Source organism: Acinonyx jubatus, chromosome C2 (assembly GCF_027475565.1).
Source record: "Acinonyx jubatus isolate Ajub_Pintada_27869175 chromosome C2, VMU_Ajub_asm_v1.0, whole genome shotgun sequence".
Classification (NCBI taxonomy): Eukaryota; Metazoa; Chordata; class Mammalia; order Carnivora; family Felidae; genus Acinonyx; species Acinonyx jubatus.
Genome location: NC_069384.1, coordinates 119,872,911 through 119,890,651, shown reverse-complemented (window position 1 = coordinate 119,890,651; position 17,741 = coordinate 119,872,911). Strand labels below are relative to the sequence as shown.

The 17,741-nt window shown below is 46.5% G+C and overlaps 1 protein-coding gene across 4 annotated transcripts in view; it reads left to right on the top strand.

The window, feature by feature from the left end:
- Window positions 1–3,160: 3,160 nt before the first annotated feature.
- GRK7 (G protein-coupled receptor kinase 7) overlaps window positions 3,161–17,741 on the top strand; it is a 33,892-nt gene continuing 19,311 nt past the window's right edge. For all 4 annotated transcript variants that reach the window (XR_008297960.1, XR_008297959.1, XM_027061701.2 and 1 more), the window contains exons 1-2: window positions 3,161–4,907; window positions 6,240–6,677. Coding sequence is in view for 2 of the 4 variants with exons in the window: in XM_027061701.2 (XP_026917502.1) it covers window positions 4,296–4,907; window positions 6,240–6,677 (1,050 nt within the window). In the remaining 2 variants the exon portion in view is untranslated. The remainder of the gene's footprint in view (window positions 4,908–6,239; window positions 6,678–17,741) is intronic.

Genomic DNA, 17,741 nt, shown 5'->3' with positions numbered 1-17,741 from the left:
AGAGAGAGGGGGAGACACAGAATCCGAAGCAGGCTCCAGGCTGTCAGCACAGAGCCCGATGCGAGGCTCGAACTCACAAACTGTGAGATCATGACCTGAGCCAAAGTCAGTCGCTCAACCAACTGAGCTACCCAGGTGCCCCATATCCTTTTATTTTTTGGGGAGAGAACAGAGGAGGAGCAAAGGGAGAGAGAGAGAGAGGGGGAGAGAGAGAGAGAGAGAGAGAGAGAGAGAGAGAGAGAGAATCCCAAGCAGGCTCCAGCCTCAGTGTGGAGTCCAGATCTCATCATCCCATGATTCCACAATCATGACCTGAGCCAAAATCAAGAGTCAGATGCCAACTGACTGAGGAACCCAGGCGCCCCTATTCCATAATTCTTGATCCTCAAATACATATGCTATTGGGCCGTGCAGAGAACTGTGGATTGTAAGGGAGTGTCATGTTCTTACTAGAAGCTTTGCTTTGCTGTTTTCTTTATCCACAGATATATTTTCAATATTAAAAATCCTTAGAGAAGCAAACCAAGCATACCATATTACTAATTTAACCCAATGTTTTATATTCTTTGAGTTTCAAGTGTATTATATCACAGCATTTTAAAATTTAAGAATATCTATATCAGAAAATAATGCTTGAAACCACATGATGCCAAATGTAATGGAAGATGTGAGTAAAGAACATGCTTTTCCTTTTCTCTAGGTTACAAAATTAATCATAAAAGGTAGTAAAATATTTTCATTGTTTTTCCAATGATAAAAGTTTATTTTTCTTTCAAAATGAAAGATCTCTTTTTTTCATATGACAGAGTTTAGTCTTCTGTTTTTATGAAAGAATGCAGTAAATCATTTAGTTACATTAGTTTATTATTAGAAGTTGTACATGTCACTGAATGAATCTGGTCTCTCTGTCTTCTAGCTGCACCAGACTCCACAGCTTTCCAGGGTCACGTGAAACCCTGAATTGGCCACTCTATGCTATGTGAGCATTTCACACAGAAACCCACCTTCTTCCACATTGCTTAGGTCTCTCCTACCTCCAATCTGAATATCAGAAAAGCATAATTGTATTCTTTTTATTACTACTATTTTTTAAGATTTTATTTTTAAGTAATCTCACACCCACCTTGAGACTCAGACTCACAACCCCGAGATCAAGAGTCACCCCCCCCCCACACACACCAAAAGCATACTTTTTGATTAAGTTTTGATGATTCATAGTCATCACTTAAAAGCTAGTACTTTCGATCACTTCATTGTGCCAGGCACTGTTTGGTATTTAATTCTCATAAGAACCTACTCAAGAATCAGCACTTTATTTCTGTTTTCAGATCATGAGACTGAAGCTCAGAGAAGTTAAGTAACTTGCTAAAGATTCACACAGCCAAGACTTCCTAGAGTCAAGATTCAGCTCTCCCAAGCAGTCTCGGAGTTAGTGCTTGTAACCGCTGGGCCACATCTCCAAACCAAGTTTTCTGGTACTTTTCCCCCTTGGCATAGGGTGTCCTGAATGTGCGCAGCGCTTAGCTCGGCTTCTAAAGCTAAGGATACAATGCTATTATTTAATTGGATCTCCAATTACTGTTTCATCAAGTTGGGAAAAGCCCTGGACCCTAATTGTTAGTAATCACATAAAGTGTTGTCTTAAACAGACCTCTTTTTTTTTTTTTTCAGGTAAGTAAAACTTAAAAATAATGACACTCTGTTTTAAATTGCCAGTAGGCAACATGCAGTCATTTTATAGCTTCTAAACTCTGTGTTCAACTATTATCTACATTCTGTTCTCATCAATTAGATAATTTTCGGTTAATAAGGGAGGTGTTTTGTTTGTTTGTTTGTTTGTTTTACCCAGATGGCCTGTGGGATTACTGATTAGAAAACAAACGAACATAAGAACAATTCTTCTTCATGACAAAACTGGGTAAAGAAGGGTTAACTCTCTGCTGTCCAATAGGGTAGCCACTGGCCACTTGTATCTGCTGAGCATTTGAAATGTAGGTAGTTTGAATTGATATGTGTGGTAAGTGTCACATACAAACATATTCTGAAAACTCAGGACATAAAAAAGTATGTAGGGGACCTGGGTGGCTTAGTCAGTTGAGGGTCCGATTTCCACTCAGGTCATGATCTCATGGTTCACAGGTTTGAGCCCTGCATCTGATCTGGCTCTCTGTTGTTAGCACGGGGCCCGCTTCAGATCCTCTGTCTCCCTCTCTCTCTGCGCCTCTTCTGCTAATGCTATCAATGTCTCTCTCTCTCTCTCTCTCTCTCTCTCTCTCTTACAGAAATAAACATTTAAAAATGGCAAAAGGAAACATTTGCAACAGCAATAAAAATATAATTTAAAAAAAGGATGTAAAATATCTCATTAGCAACTCATATCAATTATATGTTGAAATGATAATATTTTGTATATAGTGGGTGAAATAAAATATATTATTAAAGTTAATTTCACTTGTTTCTTTTTCCTTTTATAACTGTGGCTATTAGGAAATCTCAAGTTCCATGTGTGCCTTCACATATTTCTATTAGACAGAGCTGGGCGGAGTGATTACTAGAGATAAAGGAAGGTATTAGTCCAAGTGGAATCAAGCCATTCATAACATATATGTTCATCACTGAAAAGCATTCTTTTTTCAGCGATAAGGTTAAATACCGATGTGATGACAACTGTACCATTTTCTCAAAGTTCTACCCTGTTCCATTGCCATTGTATTCATATGAACCACAGGAAAAGGCATTTCCTCCTTAAGAGACATTCTCAGACTGGTTTTTCACTACTCAGAAATGTGGACCCAGGATGACATATCAAGAACAAAAAAAGTACCAACATTTCTGAGCAGTGGTCACTGGCGCAGATTGCCTGTCTCTACCATAGGGGTGATGGTTTACAGTGCAGCAGTGAAAGCCAAAGTGCACCCATGAGTTCATTACATAATTCTTGGTAGCATGAGGCCAAGAGTGTATCTGCTCTGGGGAACGGAGGGCAGGCTCCGACAGGCCGACCGAGGTGGTCATGATGATGTTTGGACAGAGTGTGTGCTAGAAGTTGTTTGTTTGGAAAAAGATTGACCAGCTTCTCCCCCCTCTCGCTCCGATCTCGATCTCGCTCTCGCTCTCTTTCCCTTTTAAACACTCTGGCATGATACTGAATGACTTTGTTTTTAAGCTGCCTTAGCCTTGCTTTGTGAAGAAAAAGCCTGAGTACTCTTTCCCTGTAGGACACAAGTGTTATTTTTGGAGCAGAGGTTCTTAGCCTGATCTCTGTCTAAACCAATTTCTGTTCTTTGTGAGGTCGTGGTCTGGGGCGGCTCTGAGCGATCTCTGTGGAGGGAAGCTTCCTGGCTTCGTGAGGGAGTATTGGCAACGATGTCGAGGGGCCACGCCTGAAACTGCGCTGCTCTGGGTCTCAACACAGAAGAGGCTCGTTCACATTCGGATTCCACTCATTAGATTGTGCCCTTGGAACAGTTGCAACCACATGTGGTGAAGTGGTGTTCTTTTTCTGCTTATGTCACTTCCTGGGATGTTTTGGGCCAAGATGACCCCCCCCCTTTTTTTTTTAACCCAGTACTTTAAGTCTCAGACTCCTGGGAACTAGGAAAGCCATAACTGGATGATCTCTGCGGACTGTTCGGGGTGCAACTGACAGTGGGAAAGCCACGGTCCACTCTGAGGGCCGCAACATGAGTCCCCGAGGGCCTCTGGGAACATGTCTCAGGACTCAAAGTTCAGAGCATCCCCTTCTGTAACCTGCTCTGTGTTGGGCTGCTAGACATGGAAGAAAACCTCCCCTACCCCTCACAGTTCCTCTGCCTGACTGACCTGACATTTCCTGGGAGTTTACCTAGCTTGAGACTGGAAGGAAATGTGTAAAATTAGAAGGAGTTTAATAAAATAATGCTGTCGGCAACAAATAGTATACCACCTTGTAATGACTCCTTTCCTTTGGAAAGTGGTAACTGTGTATTCAGGAAGCAGGTATGTATGTCCCCACGATGAAAAAGTGGCCTTCACAGGTGTTTCTGGCTGCTTTCTTCTTGGTGGATGGGAGCATGACCTGTGATGTGCCCTTCTCTGGCCGGCTATACATAGCCAGCAAAGCTTCTTACAAGAGAAACCTCTTTCTGTACCCTCCGCCAGTGCTACCCGTGGACTAGAAGACTCCCTGTAAATCCTTTGGAAGCTACTGAACCTTGCAAGGGAAACCATCCAGCTGGCCCCCAGACGTACTGAGTCCCCACCGCAGCTGTCCATCCTTCCTTTTCTTTTCCTGGGAGCACACCTTGTGCTCAGCCATGGTCGACATGGGGGGCCTGGACAACCTGATTGCCAACACAGCCTACCTGCAGGCCCGGAAGACCTTGGATGGAGACAGCAAGGAGCTGCAGAGGCGACGCCGGAGTCTGGTGCTGCCCGGGCCACAGTCCTGCACCCAGCTCCGCCAGTCCCTGCCCCAGGACTTCAACAACCTGTGCGAGCAGCAGCCCATTGGCCACCGCCTCTTCCGGGACTTCCTAGCCACAGTGCCCCCATACCAAGAGGCCGTGGCCTTCCTTGAGGAGGTGCAGAGTTGGGAGCTGGCTGAGGAGGGTCCTGTCAAGGGCAGCATGCTGCAGGGGCTAGTGGCCACTTGTGTGGCTGCTTCTGCTCCAGGGCACCCACATCCCTTCCTCAGCCCAGCTCTGGCCACCAAGTGCCAAGCAGCCACCACCGAGGAAGATCAGATAGCCCTGGTGGCACAGGCCAAGGCTGAGGTCATGGCCTTCTTGCAGGACCAGCCCTTCCGGGATTTCCTGGCCAGCCCCTTCTATGACAAGTTTCTGCAGTGGAAGGTCTTTGAGATGCAACCGGTGTCGGACAAGTACTTCGATGAGTTCCGAGTTCTGGGGAAAGGTGGTTTTGGGGAGGTAAGTGTCTCAGAATGGCTGGGCTGGAAGGTGAAGTACACAGCATAAAAGGATTTGGTTTTGCGTTAACAACAACAACAAAAAAACCTCAAGAGGACCTACTTAGAACTGATTTCAGTGCCGCCTGTGGAGAATTCCTAGCTGGCTCCCACATCTTTTTTCTGGCCACCATGTGAAATAAAATGAGAGTGGGTTGGGAAAGACAAACAAAATGTGGAGTTGGCCAAGAATCTTTATGATGGGGTCTACGCCAGGAGCACACTGAAGTGCCCCCCAGACACGAGAATGATAGCAGCACACGACCACGGGAGCTCTCCGTTTCCCTTAATTGTGGTAATGGACTTGATTTGAGAAAACTTCAGGTATCTGAGAAAACATTCATCCTGAAGTAAAGTTGAGAATCAATTTTATACCACTGCCATGATCAGCTCTTTATCTTTCTAACTAGAAAAACATTTTTTGACGTAAAATTCACGTAACATAAAATTAACCAGTAGCCATTTCAGTGGCATTGAATGCATGCATCATAGTGTTGTGTAACCATCACCTCTGTGTAGTTCCAAGACATTTTCATCACCCTTGTACCCATTAACAGTTACTCCCCAGTCCCCTCCCCACAGTCCCTGGCCACCACTGGTCTGCTCTCTGTCTCCATGGATTTGCCTACCCTGATGTTTCATCTAAATGGAATCACACAATATGTGACCTTTAGAATCTGGCTTCTTTCACTGGGTATAGTGTTTTGGAAGTTCACTAATGTTGCAGATATATTAGTACTTTCTTCCTTCTTATGGGTGAATATTCTATTGTGTGGGTAGACTACATGTCACTTACCCATTCATCTGTTATTGGGCACTTGGGTTTTTATGCCTTTTGGCTACTGTGAACAGTGCTGCTGTGAACGTTCATGTACATGTATTTTAATACCTGTTTTCATTTCTCTTGTGTATATGCTCAGGAGTGGAATGGCTGGGCCATGTGGCAATTCCATGTTTAACTTTTTGGGGAACCACCAAAATCTTCCACGTTTTATGTTCCCACCAGCAATGCACAAAGGTTCCAGTTTTTCCACATCCTTGCTAACACTTGCTATTTTCCCTTTCTTTTTCATTATGGCCCCCCTAATGGGTGGAGGGTGCAGAGTACCTCATTGTGGTCCTAGCTCTTTCTTGAAGAACCCCTATTGCTTTTGGCTTCTCTTTTCTCAGAAGCCTGCCATCTTTTCACCTCACCTGATGTCTGCCCTTTCATCCCCTGTATCAACCTTGCTGTCTTCTCCCACTAGTGCTTCTTACTTCTACCTCATCCTCTCCCTTTCTTTCTCTCTCTAAGGTATGTGCTGTCCAGGTGAGAAACACTGGTAAGATGTATGCCTGTAAGAAACTGGACAAGAAGCGGCTGAAGAAGAAAAATGGTGAGAAAATGGCTCTTTCAGAAAAGGAAATCTTGGAAAAGGTCAGCAGTCCTTTCATCGTCTCTCTGGCCTATGCCTTTGAAACCAAGTCCCATCTCTGCCTGGTCATGAGCCTGATGAATGGGGGAGACCTCAAGTTCCACATCTACAGTGTGGGTACACGGGGCCTGGACATGAGCAGGGTGGTCTTCTACTCGGCCCAGATGACCTGTGGAGTGCTGCACCTCCACTCACTCGGTATTGTCTACCGGGACATGAAGCCGGAGAATGTGCTTCTGGATGACCTCGGCAACTGCAGGCTGTCTGACCTAGGGCTGGCCGTGCAGATCCAGGATGACAAGCCTGTCACACAGAGGGTGAGTGGCTCTCCCTTGGTCCCAAGGGTGGGGTACAGAGTCGGAGAGAAGGGGAGAGGGCTGATCTATTCCCAGGGCAAACGGAGTGTTGGACATAATTCGTCTAATTTCCTTCTCCCTAAAGCCCTTATGTTGTCATCTTGCCTTAAGTGGAGTGATGTAAGAGGATTAGCTTAACTGGTTATTTGGGGGTTACTTTGCTCTCCTTTCCTGGCAGGCACAGGGAGCTTTCTTTGTGAGTTGGAAATGGTCTGTGTTTTCATGGTGAGATGGAAAGAGCTGAATGCATAGTTGGCATGTAGTATGTTCCACCAATAACCACCTCCCTGGTGCTACATTCCTGAGTCCATAAAGCCTCGGTTTCCTCCTCTGGAAAATTTTAGGGGCTGGGTCCTAAAATTCCAGGAACCTAGGAGGTAAATTTTAATAGGATAAGAAAAAAGAAGAAACCCCTAACAGCACATTAAAGTAAATATCTCCTTTCCCGTTGAGTGTGGAGGGGGGAATGTTTTACTTTGGATACAGATGAAATTCTGAATGAAAATTTGTGGCAGAGAACAAAGGCAACTAGTTTATTTTGATCAGTTTGTTTCAAAGTGGCCTGCAGAGAAATTCTTTGATTAAAAGGGTATTAATTCTTTGATTAATTAAGCAATTATGTTAAGTAAACAATACAAAATCTCTGGGATTCTGACAGGTCTTTACCTTTGAGTTTCTGTGCACAAAGGTGGGAGACAAGGGCCCAAGTCAGGTTCTTAAACATTCACTTGAAACTTTGTTTTTGTACAGTTTCCAGCTTACAAGGCAGCGAGGACAATCAGCCAAGGAAGTGAGAAAAATCATGGCAAGTTTGGGAAAGTGCAGGTGATTTTATGTGGCTGTAACATAAGGGATTTTGACAAGACGTGTAGGGCTCAGATCATACAAAGTCATTGGAATACTTTCTTATGGGGGTTGAGGAGCCCTTGAAGGGTTTTAACAAGGGGAATGACTTGAGTAGATTCACATTTTTAGAAGACTAACTTGGATTGTAGATGGAAGGTAGAGGACCTTGTTAGGAGGGATTGAAGACAGTAGGATTGAAGACGTGGGAATAGATTGGCACCATTGGAAAGAGACCTGCTGGGACATCAGGACCAGCTGGGTATGAAGGCAAGGAAGAGGGAGGGTCTCTAGCTCCAATGACTGCATAGAGGAGTAAAACTGTTGGAAAGCTGGCAAGTTCAGCGGTGATTGTGTTGTATATGTGACAAGCAGGTCCAGATGTTCCCTGGGCATTTAGACCTACAGGTCTGGTACTGTGGAGAAAGGTCTGGGCTAGATATTGGGATTTGGAGTCATCGTGACTTGAGCAGTATCCAAGAGGAGAGGAGCAAGGATAGAAGCTGAGGAACATGAACGTGTAGGGGATGTGGAAGAGGAGCCTTGAAGAGGTTAAATAAGTAGGTTGAGGGCTAGGAGTGGCATAGTCATGGGAGCTGTATCAGTTAAGGGTTGATCTCGGCAGTATATCATAGAAAACCCAAATAGCAGTGAATTAAACAAGACAGGGCTTTATTTTCCTTATGTAACAAGTAGTGTGGAGATTAGTGGTGCTGGCGTTAATTCCACAGCTGCAGGATGATGAGATCGACATCTCTGAGATTTTGGTCCTTTCCATGCTCCATAACCGTCTGAATTTGGAAGAGAATCCTGAGCACCAGATAAGAAGACAGTCTAGCAGACATCTTGACTTTGGTCTTGTAAGATCATAATCAAAGAACCTTGCCATGCTGTGCCCAGACTTCTGACCTGAACTATGAACTAATAAAGGAAGGTAACTGGGGGAAAGATTTTTGTATGATAGCACCAAAATGAATAAAGAATATTAGCAAGGTGCTGGACATTGTTAGAAGGACAATGTTGTCCTTTCTAATAGGGCTCAGAATGTGTACCATCTATCATAATAGAACGTGAGGCTGTAACAGAATTTGAAACTCTGGACTTGATTCTTCCAAGTGGGTAACTCTTCCCTAGGTAGGAGCTAGGCATCCTTGGAAGGGCGCAGTCCCTTTAAGGCTATTGGGGGACACTAGGTAAAGCACTTTGGACATTGCTGTATAGGCAATAGGGAGCCATTGAAGGTTTTTCAACAAGAAAGTGGCATGACCAGAGTGACCTTTTAGGAAGATGCTTTGGACACTATGTAAGATGAATTACAGGAAAAAGAGACTGGGTTTGGGTCCCCACAAGCAGCAACTAGAAGGATCTACACAGGAGGTAATGAAGGTTGAGGAAAGGCTTTGGGCTCTGAGTAGTCATATGCCCAGAGTTCAGCAGCCCCTTGCCTCTCACCTAGGCTCCATCAAGACCCATATCAGGACTGACTTCTCTTAAAATGTGGTTGTCATTAGTGGACGGGATGAGGTGAGCACAGAACCACTCCTAAAATGTGGTGACAGAGGGAGACACCCCAGGGAAGAAAGACACAGGTGTCTCCACTCAGGTGTGAGAAAGGCCAAGGCAGACACACTGGGAGAGGCAGGGATGTTTAAGAGTGCTGGCTTGGGAGGCATAAAACCTGGATCCCTGTCCCAGCTGTGTCACTGAGTTACTGTCTGCCATTTTAGGCAGGCCTAAGGGCCTCCTTCATCTCCCAAGTTTTATGAGTCTGTGAGATAAGTCTTTGAATTATTTGGAGGAAAAGACTTGTAAATTCAAAACATTAACGTATGGAATAGTTACTATGATTTATGGGACTATCAGTCAGGGTTCTTATGGAACAAAGTGAAGTTACTTAAGAAGTGAAATTAATAGTTTTCATAACTAAGAAGCTCAGAAGACTGGCCTGATCCAGGTGCCTGAGCAGTGTCCCTGGGGATCTCTCCCTCTGTTTCCCCACACTGCTGTCCTTCACGTTAGCCTCACTCTCACTCGGGTGATCCCCACATAGAGGCCATCTTCATACATACCCTACCAACTGAGCAACCCCATGGACAGAAAACACTTCTTTAAGAAAAATTCCTTCACATTTCCCAGTGAAGACTCTCAATGGACAACTTAGGTCACATGTCCAAGCACAACCAATTCTACTGGCCAGGATGCAATCACTGCTATTCCCAGGAGCCGGGGAGAAGGTCTGTCCTATCTAAACACGAGAATGTGTTCTCCAAAGGAAAATCAGGATGGAAAAGAATGAGAAATGGATGTCAGCTAGGCAAAAAGCAGTAGATGCCCCTAATAACTGCTGTTACCTCCATGGTTTGAAAAGTTTGAAAGACTTCTGACCCCTTAATCAAGGGATGATGGGACCCTCACAGAAGATTCTATGAGGTAGGAATATTAATAGCTCCATTTTACAGATGGAGAAATTGAGATTCAGAGAGGTTAAGTTACCCGCTCAAAGTCACATTGCTGATATGTGACATGAATCTGGGTACATCAGATTCGAGGGCACTTACAGATTTTGGTTTTGGTTTTGGTTTTGATTTTGAAAGAGAGAGAGACAGCATGCACATGCATGTTGTGTACACACGTGAGTTGGGGAGAGGGGCCAAGGAAGAGGGAGAGAGAGAATCTTAAGCAGGCTCCACTCTCAGCACAGAGCCTGACTCAGGCTCGGTTTCACAACAGTGAGATCAAAATCTGAGCCAAAATCAAGAATTGAATGCTTAACCGACTGAGCCACTCAGGCGCCCACCAGGGCACTTACAGTTTCGTTTCTACTCTGTTAAATTCACACAGAGGGCAGGACATAGAGCCTATGGTTTTTAATACTATGAAAGGCTTTCTCTCAGTAAACCTTAGAATAAGTACATGTGATGACATTAGCATATCTTCCTCAGCCTGGTCTGATGTGGATACCAACCACAAATCTACTTGAACTCCCAGAGTGAAGACTTCAAAAAGGAGCACCCCCACCTACACAGGGAATGATGTGACTAATGTCTCAGAGCCAGCCTCCCACATATAGGCACAATATAACTAAACATGGTCCCAGCCACTGTCTGTGTGCATTTTTAATAAATGTGATAAGCACTCCTGCCTGTTCTCAGCTGACATCTACATGCATACAATAAAACTAATTCATATCACTTTTTTAGGGACTTCAGGAAGATATAATAGGAAAATTGGGCAGTGGGACTCATGCAGAGAGACTTTCAGTTTCTGAATTCTACGTGGAGAACAGTGGCCTTCAGATTTTATGGAACATGAGTCTTTTAAGACTTGCTCTTTTGTCAGGAATGGGAATGAAATTAGAACAGTGACCAAAAACCTTTTGACACATTTGGTTACCTTGTCCTGCTCTGACATTTCTGACCAAATCCTCATATTCAGGGGGATCATGGGTGACAGAGGTTGGGCATTATATTTATTCTGAAGTCTCTTTTGTCCCAAATACAATGCTAGAGACACACTGAATGAATGATTTAAAAAAAAAATTTTTATGCTTATTTACTTTTGAGAGAGAGAAAGCACGAGCAGGGGAGGAACAGAAACACAGAATCCAAAGCAGGCTTCAGGCTCTGAGCTGTCAGCTCAGAACCCGATGCAGGGCTCAAACCCATGAGCTGCGAGATCATGGCCTGAGTCAAAGTCAAATGCTTAACTGACTGAGCCACCCAGGTGCCCCTGAATAAGGGAGTTTTAAAAGATCTCAGAATGTGTTTCATCAAAATTAACACCCACAGGGGTGCCTGGGTGGCTCAGTCGGTGGAGCGTCTGACTTCAGCTCAGGTCATGATCTCACGGTTTGAGAGTTCGAAGCCCACATCCAGCTCACTGCTGTCATCACAGAGCCCGCTTTGGATCCTCTGTTCCCCTCTCTCTGCCCCTCACCTGTTTGCGCTCTCTCACAAATAAATAAACATTAAAAAAAATTAACACCTACATACCTCACAATCATTATGACCCTGCTCCAAAATTTTTTCTCTTTGAGAATTTACTTCTGAGAAACAGTGTAAGAGCCTTACAGGAGAGGAATTCTGGTGATTTCTTGGTCACACATTGGTCTCCACCAAAATTACAACCACTGTCATTAACTAAATTAATTCCTAGTAATTTTTGATCACTACCAGAACTTCAAATCCATTTTCAAAGTATTTACCACTGTTGAAAGGCCTTCAGAAATATTTGTTATAGTCTTAGAATTATTTTTAACATCCCTTCATTCAAAAGGCAGTCATTCATTCACTCCTTCATTCAACATATATGTACCAGCATTTCCCACACACCAGGACTGTGCTAAACCTAAGAGGTAGAATGATGAGCAAAAAATGGACATGATTTCCTGCCCTCATGGAATTTAGTCTAGTGGGGAAGATAGAACTTAATAATTACTCACAGGAATGTAACATTTCAATTATGACAAATGCTGTGAAGATGTGGTACATGGGGATCTCCAAGGAGGATTTGACTTAACACGTGAGAGGCAGAGAGTTAACCATAAGGGAAATACAACGTAACTTGATATCAGAGGGACAGATAGGTATTCACACAGCAAAGTCCTAGGAGAGTGTCTCGGGCTGGGTTTCCTGGAAACAGACTCAGAGACCCATTTCCATGTGGAAGACTTATTAAGGTGCATTCTCAGGAGATGTATGCATGAAGAAGGCAGGACTTGGCAGAGGGAGAAGCTGACCCACAATGAAGTGGAAGGAACTAAGACCTCAGTCAATCCTTCAACAAGCTCTTGAGTTGGGATGGCCCTTCAGAGGCCGTACCTTTTAGGGATCCCTTAAAGGGCCAGTCAGTGACCTTGGCCTGCTGCTACAGGGGGCAGCTTGGGGCTAGGCAGTTGTCTGGGGTGGAGGGCAGTTCCCAGGGTGAGGTGCAGCTGTGAGCCATCAGCAGTCAATGCTCCCAGCCAGGGCTGGCCATATAAGTTCCAAGCTTCTTGCAAATTGCTAATGGAGGACCCTCATTCAAATATCAGCAAAAAGCTTTCTCCTGTCTTCCATGATCAATCTTTCAACAAGTCATGGTGGTTTTTTATTTGCTATTCAGTGTCACATTCCCTCAGGCTTGGAGAGATAGGAGTGAGGGAAGACCCTCCTAGGCCTCAGGCCCCCACCCACTAGCTGGGCCTGAGGAAGCATGTGCCTGACCCCAACCCTGAACCCAACCCTACACCTGAGTCCAGGTCTCCACAGGGGCAGAGACTCACGACAGTTGCTGAGCGGAGACAGTGGAGGAGACAACCAGGAGCCCGCGACTGGGAGGCAGAAATGTGGCAGGAGACAGGACTGTGTGTGAGCCAGGCTGCACGCCCCAGGCACATGCTTCGTTGTCTCATTGGACTTAATTTACAAGACAAAAATTCAATAATGGGTCAAGACAGTCTCTGTACAGCTTTTAACCCTAGCACTGGGCTGCTGCTGGGCACAGGACAGCATTGGAGGCTGGCCTTGATCCCAGGAGGAGTGGAGGCCACACCTGAAGAGGGGATCTGGCCAAAGTACCACGGTCTCCACTCCAGGTGGGATCGCCAGTGCAAGGGACCTGTTGCTTTTGGGGAAATAAAAGGAAGCCAGGAAAGGAAAAGGACAAGGCAAGAGGAAATGTGGTTCAAATGAAGCCAGAGAGGTGGCAAGGGCCACACCAAATCTGGCACTACAGGCCATGTTAAGGACTCCAGTTTTTTGCTTAAGAGTATCAGAAAGGAGGTACCTGGGTGGTTCTGTCAGTTGAGCGGTTGAGTGTGTATCTCTTGATCTCAGCTCAGGGCTTGATCTCAGCTCAGGGCTTGATCTCAGAGTCCTGGGTTCAGGCCCCACGTTGGGCTCCATGCTGGGTGTGAAGCCTACTTAAAAAAAAAAAGTATCAGCAAGTCTTTGAAAGGATTTAATCAAGAGAACAAAATACTTAGATTTCTGTTTTGAAAAAATTAGTCTGGGGGCACCTGGGTGGTAAGCGTCTGACTTTGGCTCAGGTCCATGATCTCATAGTTTGTGAGTTCGAGCCCCAGGTGGGGCTCTGTGCTGACAGCGTACAGCCTACTTTGGATTCTCGCTCTCTCCGTCTCTGTGCCCCTCCCCCACTCAACTCTCTTTGTCAAAAGTAAACATTTAAGAAAGAAAGAAAGAAAGAAAGAAAGAAAGAAAGAAAGGGGAAGGGAAAGAAAAGAAAGAAAAGAGAAGAAGAGAACAGAAGAGAAGAAAAGAAAAGAAAAGAAAAGAAAAGAAAAGAAAAGAAAAGAAAAGAAAAAAGAAAAAGAAAATTAGTTTGAAGTAAGAACCGACCAGAGGGAATTCAGGTGGATTATGGTCATTTGTAATCCAGGTGAGAGAAGGTAGCAGCTCAGATCACAGAGCAGCTCTGGTGGAGCCAGAGCACAATGGATGAATTGGGAAGAGATTTCAGAATGAATAGGCCTCAGTGATTTGGAAAAGGCGTAAGGGAAAGAGGTCAGGGGTGATTTATAAGTAAGGTTGTATCACAGGTACAGACTTGGACCCTGAGTATAGGGAACCAGGCACACAAATGCTTGCCTTCCTAAAGCCCTAGGACAGGGAGGAGACTGACAAGTAAAAGGGCAGTGAGAATACATGTGAACAAAGTTGTCCAGGTCGGGTGCCTGACATTGGATTGTGGTGTCGGGAAGGGCTTCGGGGAGGTGATGACAACTGAGTTGAGACTTAAAGGCAAGCAAGCTAGGCAGGTGAGGAGGAAGGGTAAAGGCTGGGCAAAGGAGTCCTCAACTGAGGGCAATTCTGGCCCCCAGGGGACTTTTGGCAATCCTTACAGGCATTTTGGTTGTCGTGATGGGGGAAGTGCTACTGGCATCTGGTGGGTAGAGGCCAAGGATGCTGCTAAACATCCTATAGTGCACAGCGCAGCCCTCACCACAAAGAATGATCTGGCCCACAATGTCTGTGCTGTCACAGTTGAAAAATCCTGCCGAGCTTAAGGCCTGAACAAGAGGCCCCGGGGCTCAGGCACAGAACGACTCGGCAGCTGCCCAGAGTGTGGAGTCACTGGGTGGGAAGGGTGCAGAGTACAACTGGAGAGTATAGCAGATGTCAGGCCCTCGGGGGCTGGAGGAGTCAGGCAAGGGCATTTGAACTCAGGGCCTAGGGTGCTGGGGAGCCATTGAAAGCTTTCAGGCAGGAAAATGACAAAGCAGGCTTGGAAGGACACTCAGGAAGAGAGAGTTGGGATGGCAGTAAATAGGAGGACCTGGGAACTGGAGGACGCTGGAGACACATTGTCCAGTGAGTTGTGGAAGTGAGGAAAGAGAGCCAGGAGGTCTGCAGGGGCGGCAGGAGGGGACTGTCATGCGGGGAACCAAAAAGTTGCATCATGGAAGTTTATGTGGACACGTGTTGGCAGCCCAGAGGATCCATTCAGATCAGGTGCAGCTGATGAAATATGATCCTCAGCGTCAACCAGATGGAAGGGGTATGTGTGTCAGTCCTGGTTCTGACACTTACCGTGGCTGCGGTGCACAGACTGACCCCTCACGTGGGGCACTTGGCCATAGGGATGCTGAGGACTGAGGGCCAACCCAAGCTGTGCAGGGTGCCTTCTTGTAATTGGCACAGACATGCCATTTAGGCTGGCTTAGCCCTGCACTTGACCCCAGGCTGTCTGCCTCTTAAGCTTAATGATAAGATTAAGAAACAAGGTAGATAAAAGCCTAGCAAAGGGTAAACCTTTAGTAGGTACTCAAGAAATGATTGTTCTGATTATCCTACCAGAAGCCAAATACCAGACCCCTCAGTCACAATTCCTTCTGTTGCATTGTTTCTGCCTCACCTGTTGGCACTGGGCTTCTCAGGTGACCTCTGCACCTGTGCTTTGTTCTCTGAGAGGCACAGGGAGCCAGCAGGACTATGGGGCCACAGCAGGTGCAGTGGGGCGGGGGCACGCAGCTCCCCTGTAGACTGAGCCCATCAGGCACGTAGTTGCCTTGCTTCCTCACAGTCACATGGTACTCACTTGTGGTTTCATTCTGAGCATCTTAGAGACACCATGGAAAATGGGCCTCAGCCCTCTGCCGGAGAGATCCACTAGGGAACGTGGAGCCACCGAAGAACACACTCCAGTGGAAGAATCGCGACTATCAATCTCTGCCCGTGTGCCAGGCCCTGAATTTCAATCTGATGTAGTCTCAGAGGTTTTGGAGTCTTTCTTCTTGGGTAGCTGTCCTGCCTGAGACAACCGGAACCCAGGCTTGGTGACCGTGGTCTCTAATACCTGTTAAGGCTCTGCTCTGTGCCAGGCTTTTGGGAGGTATTCAGTAGGTCTTTGCGCTTTAATCCTCATCACAGTCCTATGAAGTAAGAGCTGTGAGGCAGGGGGTGACCAGTAAGTGAGAGAGCTGGAATCCGAACCACAGCAGAATGACACCAGGCTGTACAGCTGTGGAAAGCATTATTGCAGAAATCTCTCTTTTGGATCCCCTGCAGGGGCTCTCTGAAATAGGTGTCCTCCCTCGGCTGTCACAAAAAGCAGGAAGCCACCTCTGGTGAGGCTCCTGCTGCCCACCTAGGAAGTGGCCAGCAGAAAGCAGACCAGGTGCAAGAGCAGGCACTCTGGAGGCTGCAGCCTGGGGCTGAGCACGCAGGCGGAGTCTCGGAGCTGAATCCCCTGGGGTCTCAGGCCGCATTCCTCTGAGGTCTGCAAAGGCCACCGCTTAAAGGCGCAGAGGAGCAGCTGGGAACGAGAACAAAGCGGCCAGGCCCCCCTCGGAGGAAGGAAGGAGAGAGCCCCAGGAAACAGCTGATAGCGCTAAGCTCAGCTTGTTTTTTTCCTCTGCTCAACAGTTCTCCTGCCACGGCAAACAAAAGATGTACATTCTGATTCCCTCTTCTGTTTGGATTGTGCTGTCGAGTGGATCTGGTTTGTGATGAGCTGGGGTTGGGGGGGTTGGAAGAAGCATCCCGGGCAGTTTCTTTCTCTGCTGGTCAGTTTGCTGGGCCACCACCGACAAACCCAGAGAGCTTCCTTTTCTGCATATTTCTCCCCACCCGGTCATCAACTCCAGTCTGGCCTGGTCGCACCAGGGGCACGACGCTGGCATTTCTTCTAAGGATGGAATTTAAGCTTGCCAACTTTTCAGATTCAGTGGGAGCTGGAGGTTTACTGGTGACTTTGACCTTGAAGGACCTGCACGTACACAGGCATACTTGCACACACACCCTTTTTTTATGGATACACAGAACTATTAAGTTGTGAACTGTGCCCTCTCAGTCCCATTGAAAGTCCCCTCCCTGTTCTCAGCTCTGCCAGGGTCACAGTCCACTGCTGTCCAGAGCCACATTGGGACTGCCCAGCCTGGCCCTGCCACTCAGCTCCCATGGGCCCAAGGGTAAGAGTGAGGACAGCTACAGGGCCAGTGGAAGCCAGCATCCAACAGCAAGAGCAATGTAAGGGGCATCTGCACAGGTCCTGACAGGCTGGCTCTGATCCTGATCTGAGACTAGCGTGTGCACCTCCCTCCAACTTTCAACACCTGTAGGTGTCAGGTGGTCCTGATGGGCCTAAACAGTACACATGTGTTGACTGTAGTAGATGCACTTCTTGCTGTCCCCTGGGGGGGAGGGGGGGGAGTATAAAGGAGGCGTCATTATTGGCTTTCTAAACCCCGTGCGGTGTGATGCTTGATGCCCTGCCATGCTGGGGATACCTTGTTTTGCCTGACCAGGTCTTGACTATGTAGGTCCATCAAAAGGCATTGTAAAACCAAAAGAAAAAACAAAGGGGGGGGGGGGGGAAGGAAGGAAACAAAACAAAAAACATACACAAAACCTCCACTAAGTGTTTTGTTGCTGCTGACACTTGGGTGATCCCTATAGCCCTGGCAATGGCAGTTCTGGTCACATGGACTGAAAGCGACTGTTTTGATGACACAGAGACTGATGTGCGGGGGCCCTTTGTAACTGCAGGAGTTAAACTAAGCTGTGAGAGGTCAGCATGGTTGGACCCTGCCCCATGCTGCTTGGCTAATTCTCTCCTCCCACCCCACTCTGAGGAGGCAGTTCACATGCAGAAGACAAATGGCATAAAGGGCAGGCAATTAATTTTTTCAGCTGGAGGCTGCGATGGAATTTGGGTGCTCAGAGTCTGGCGTGTGCCTCTAAT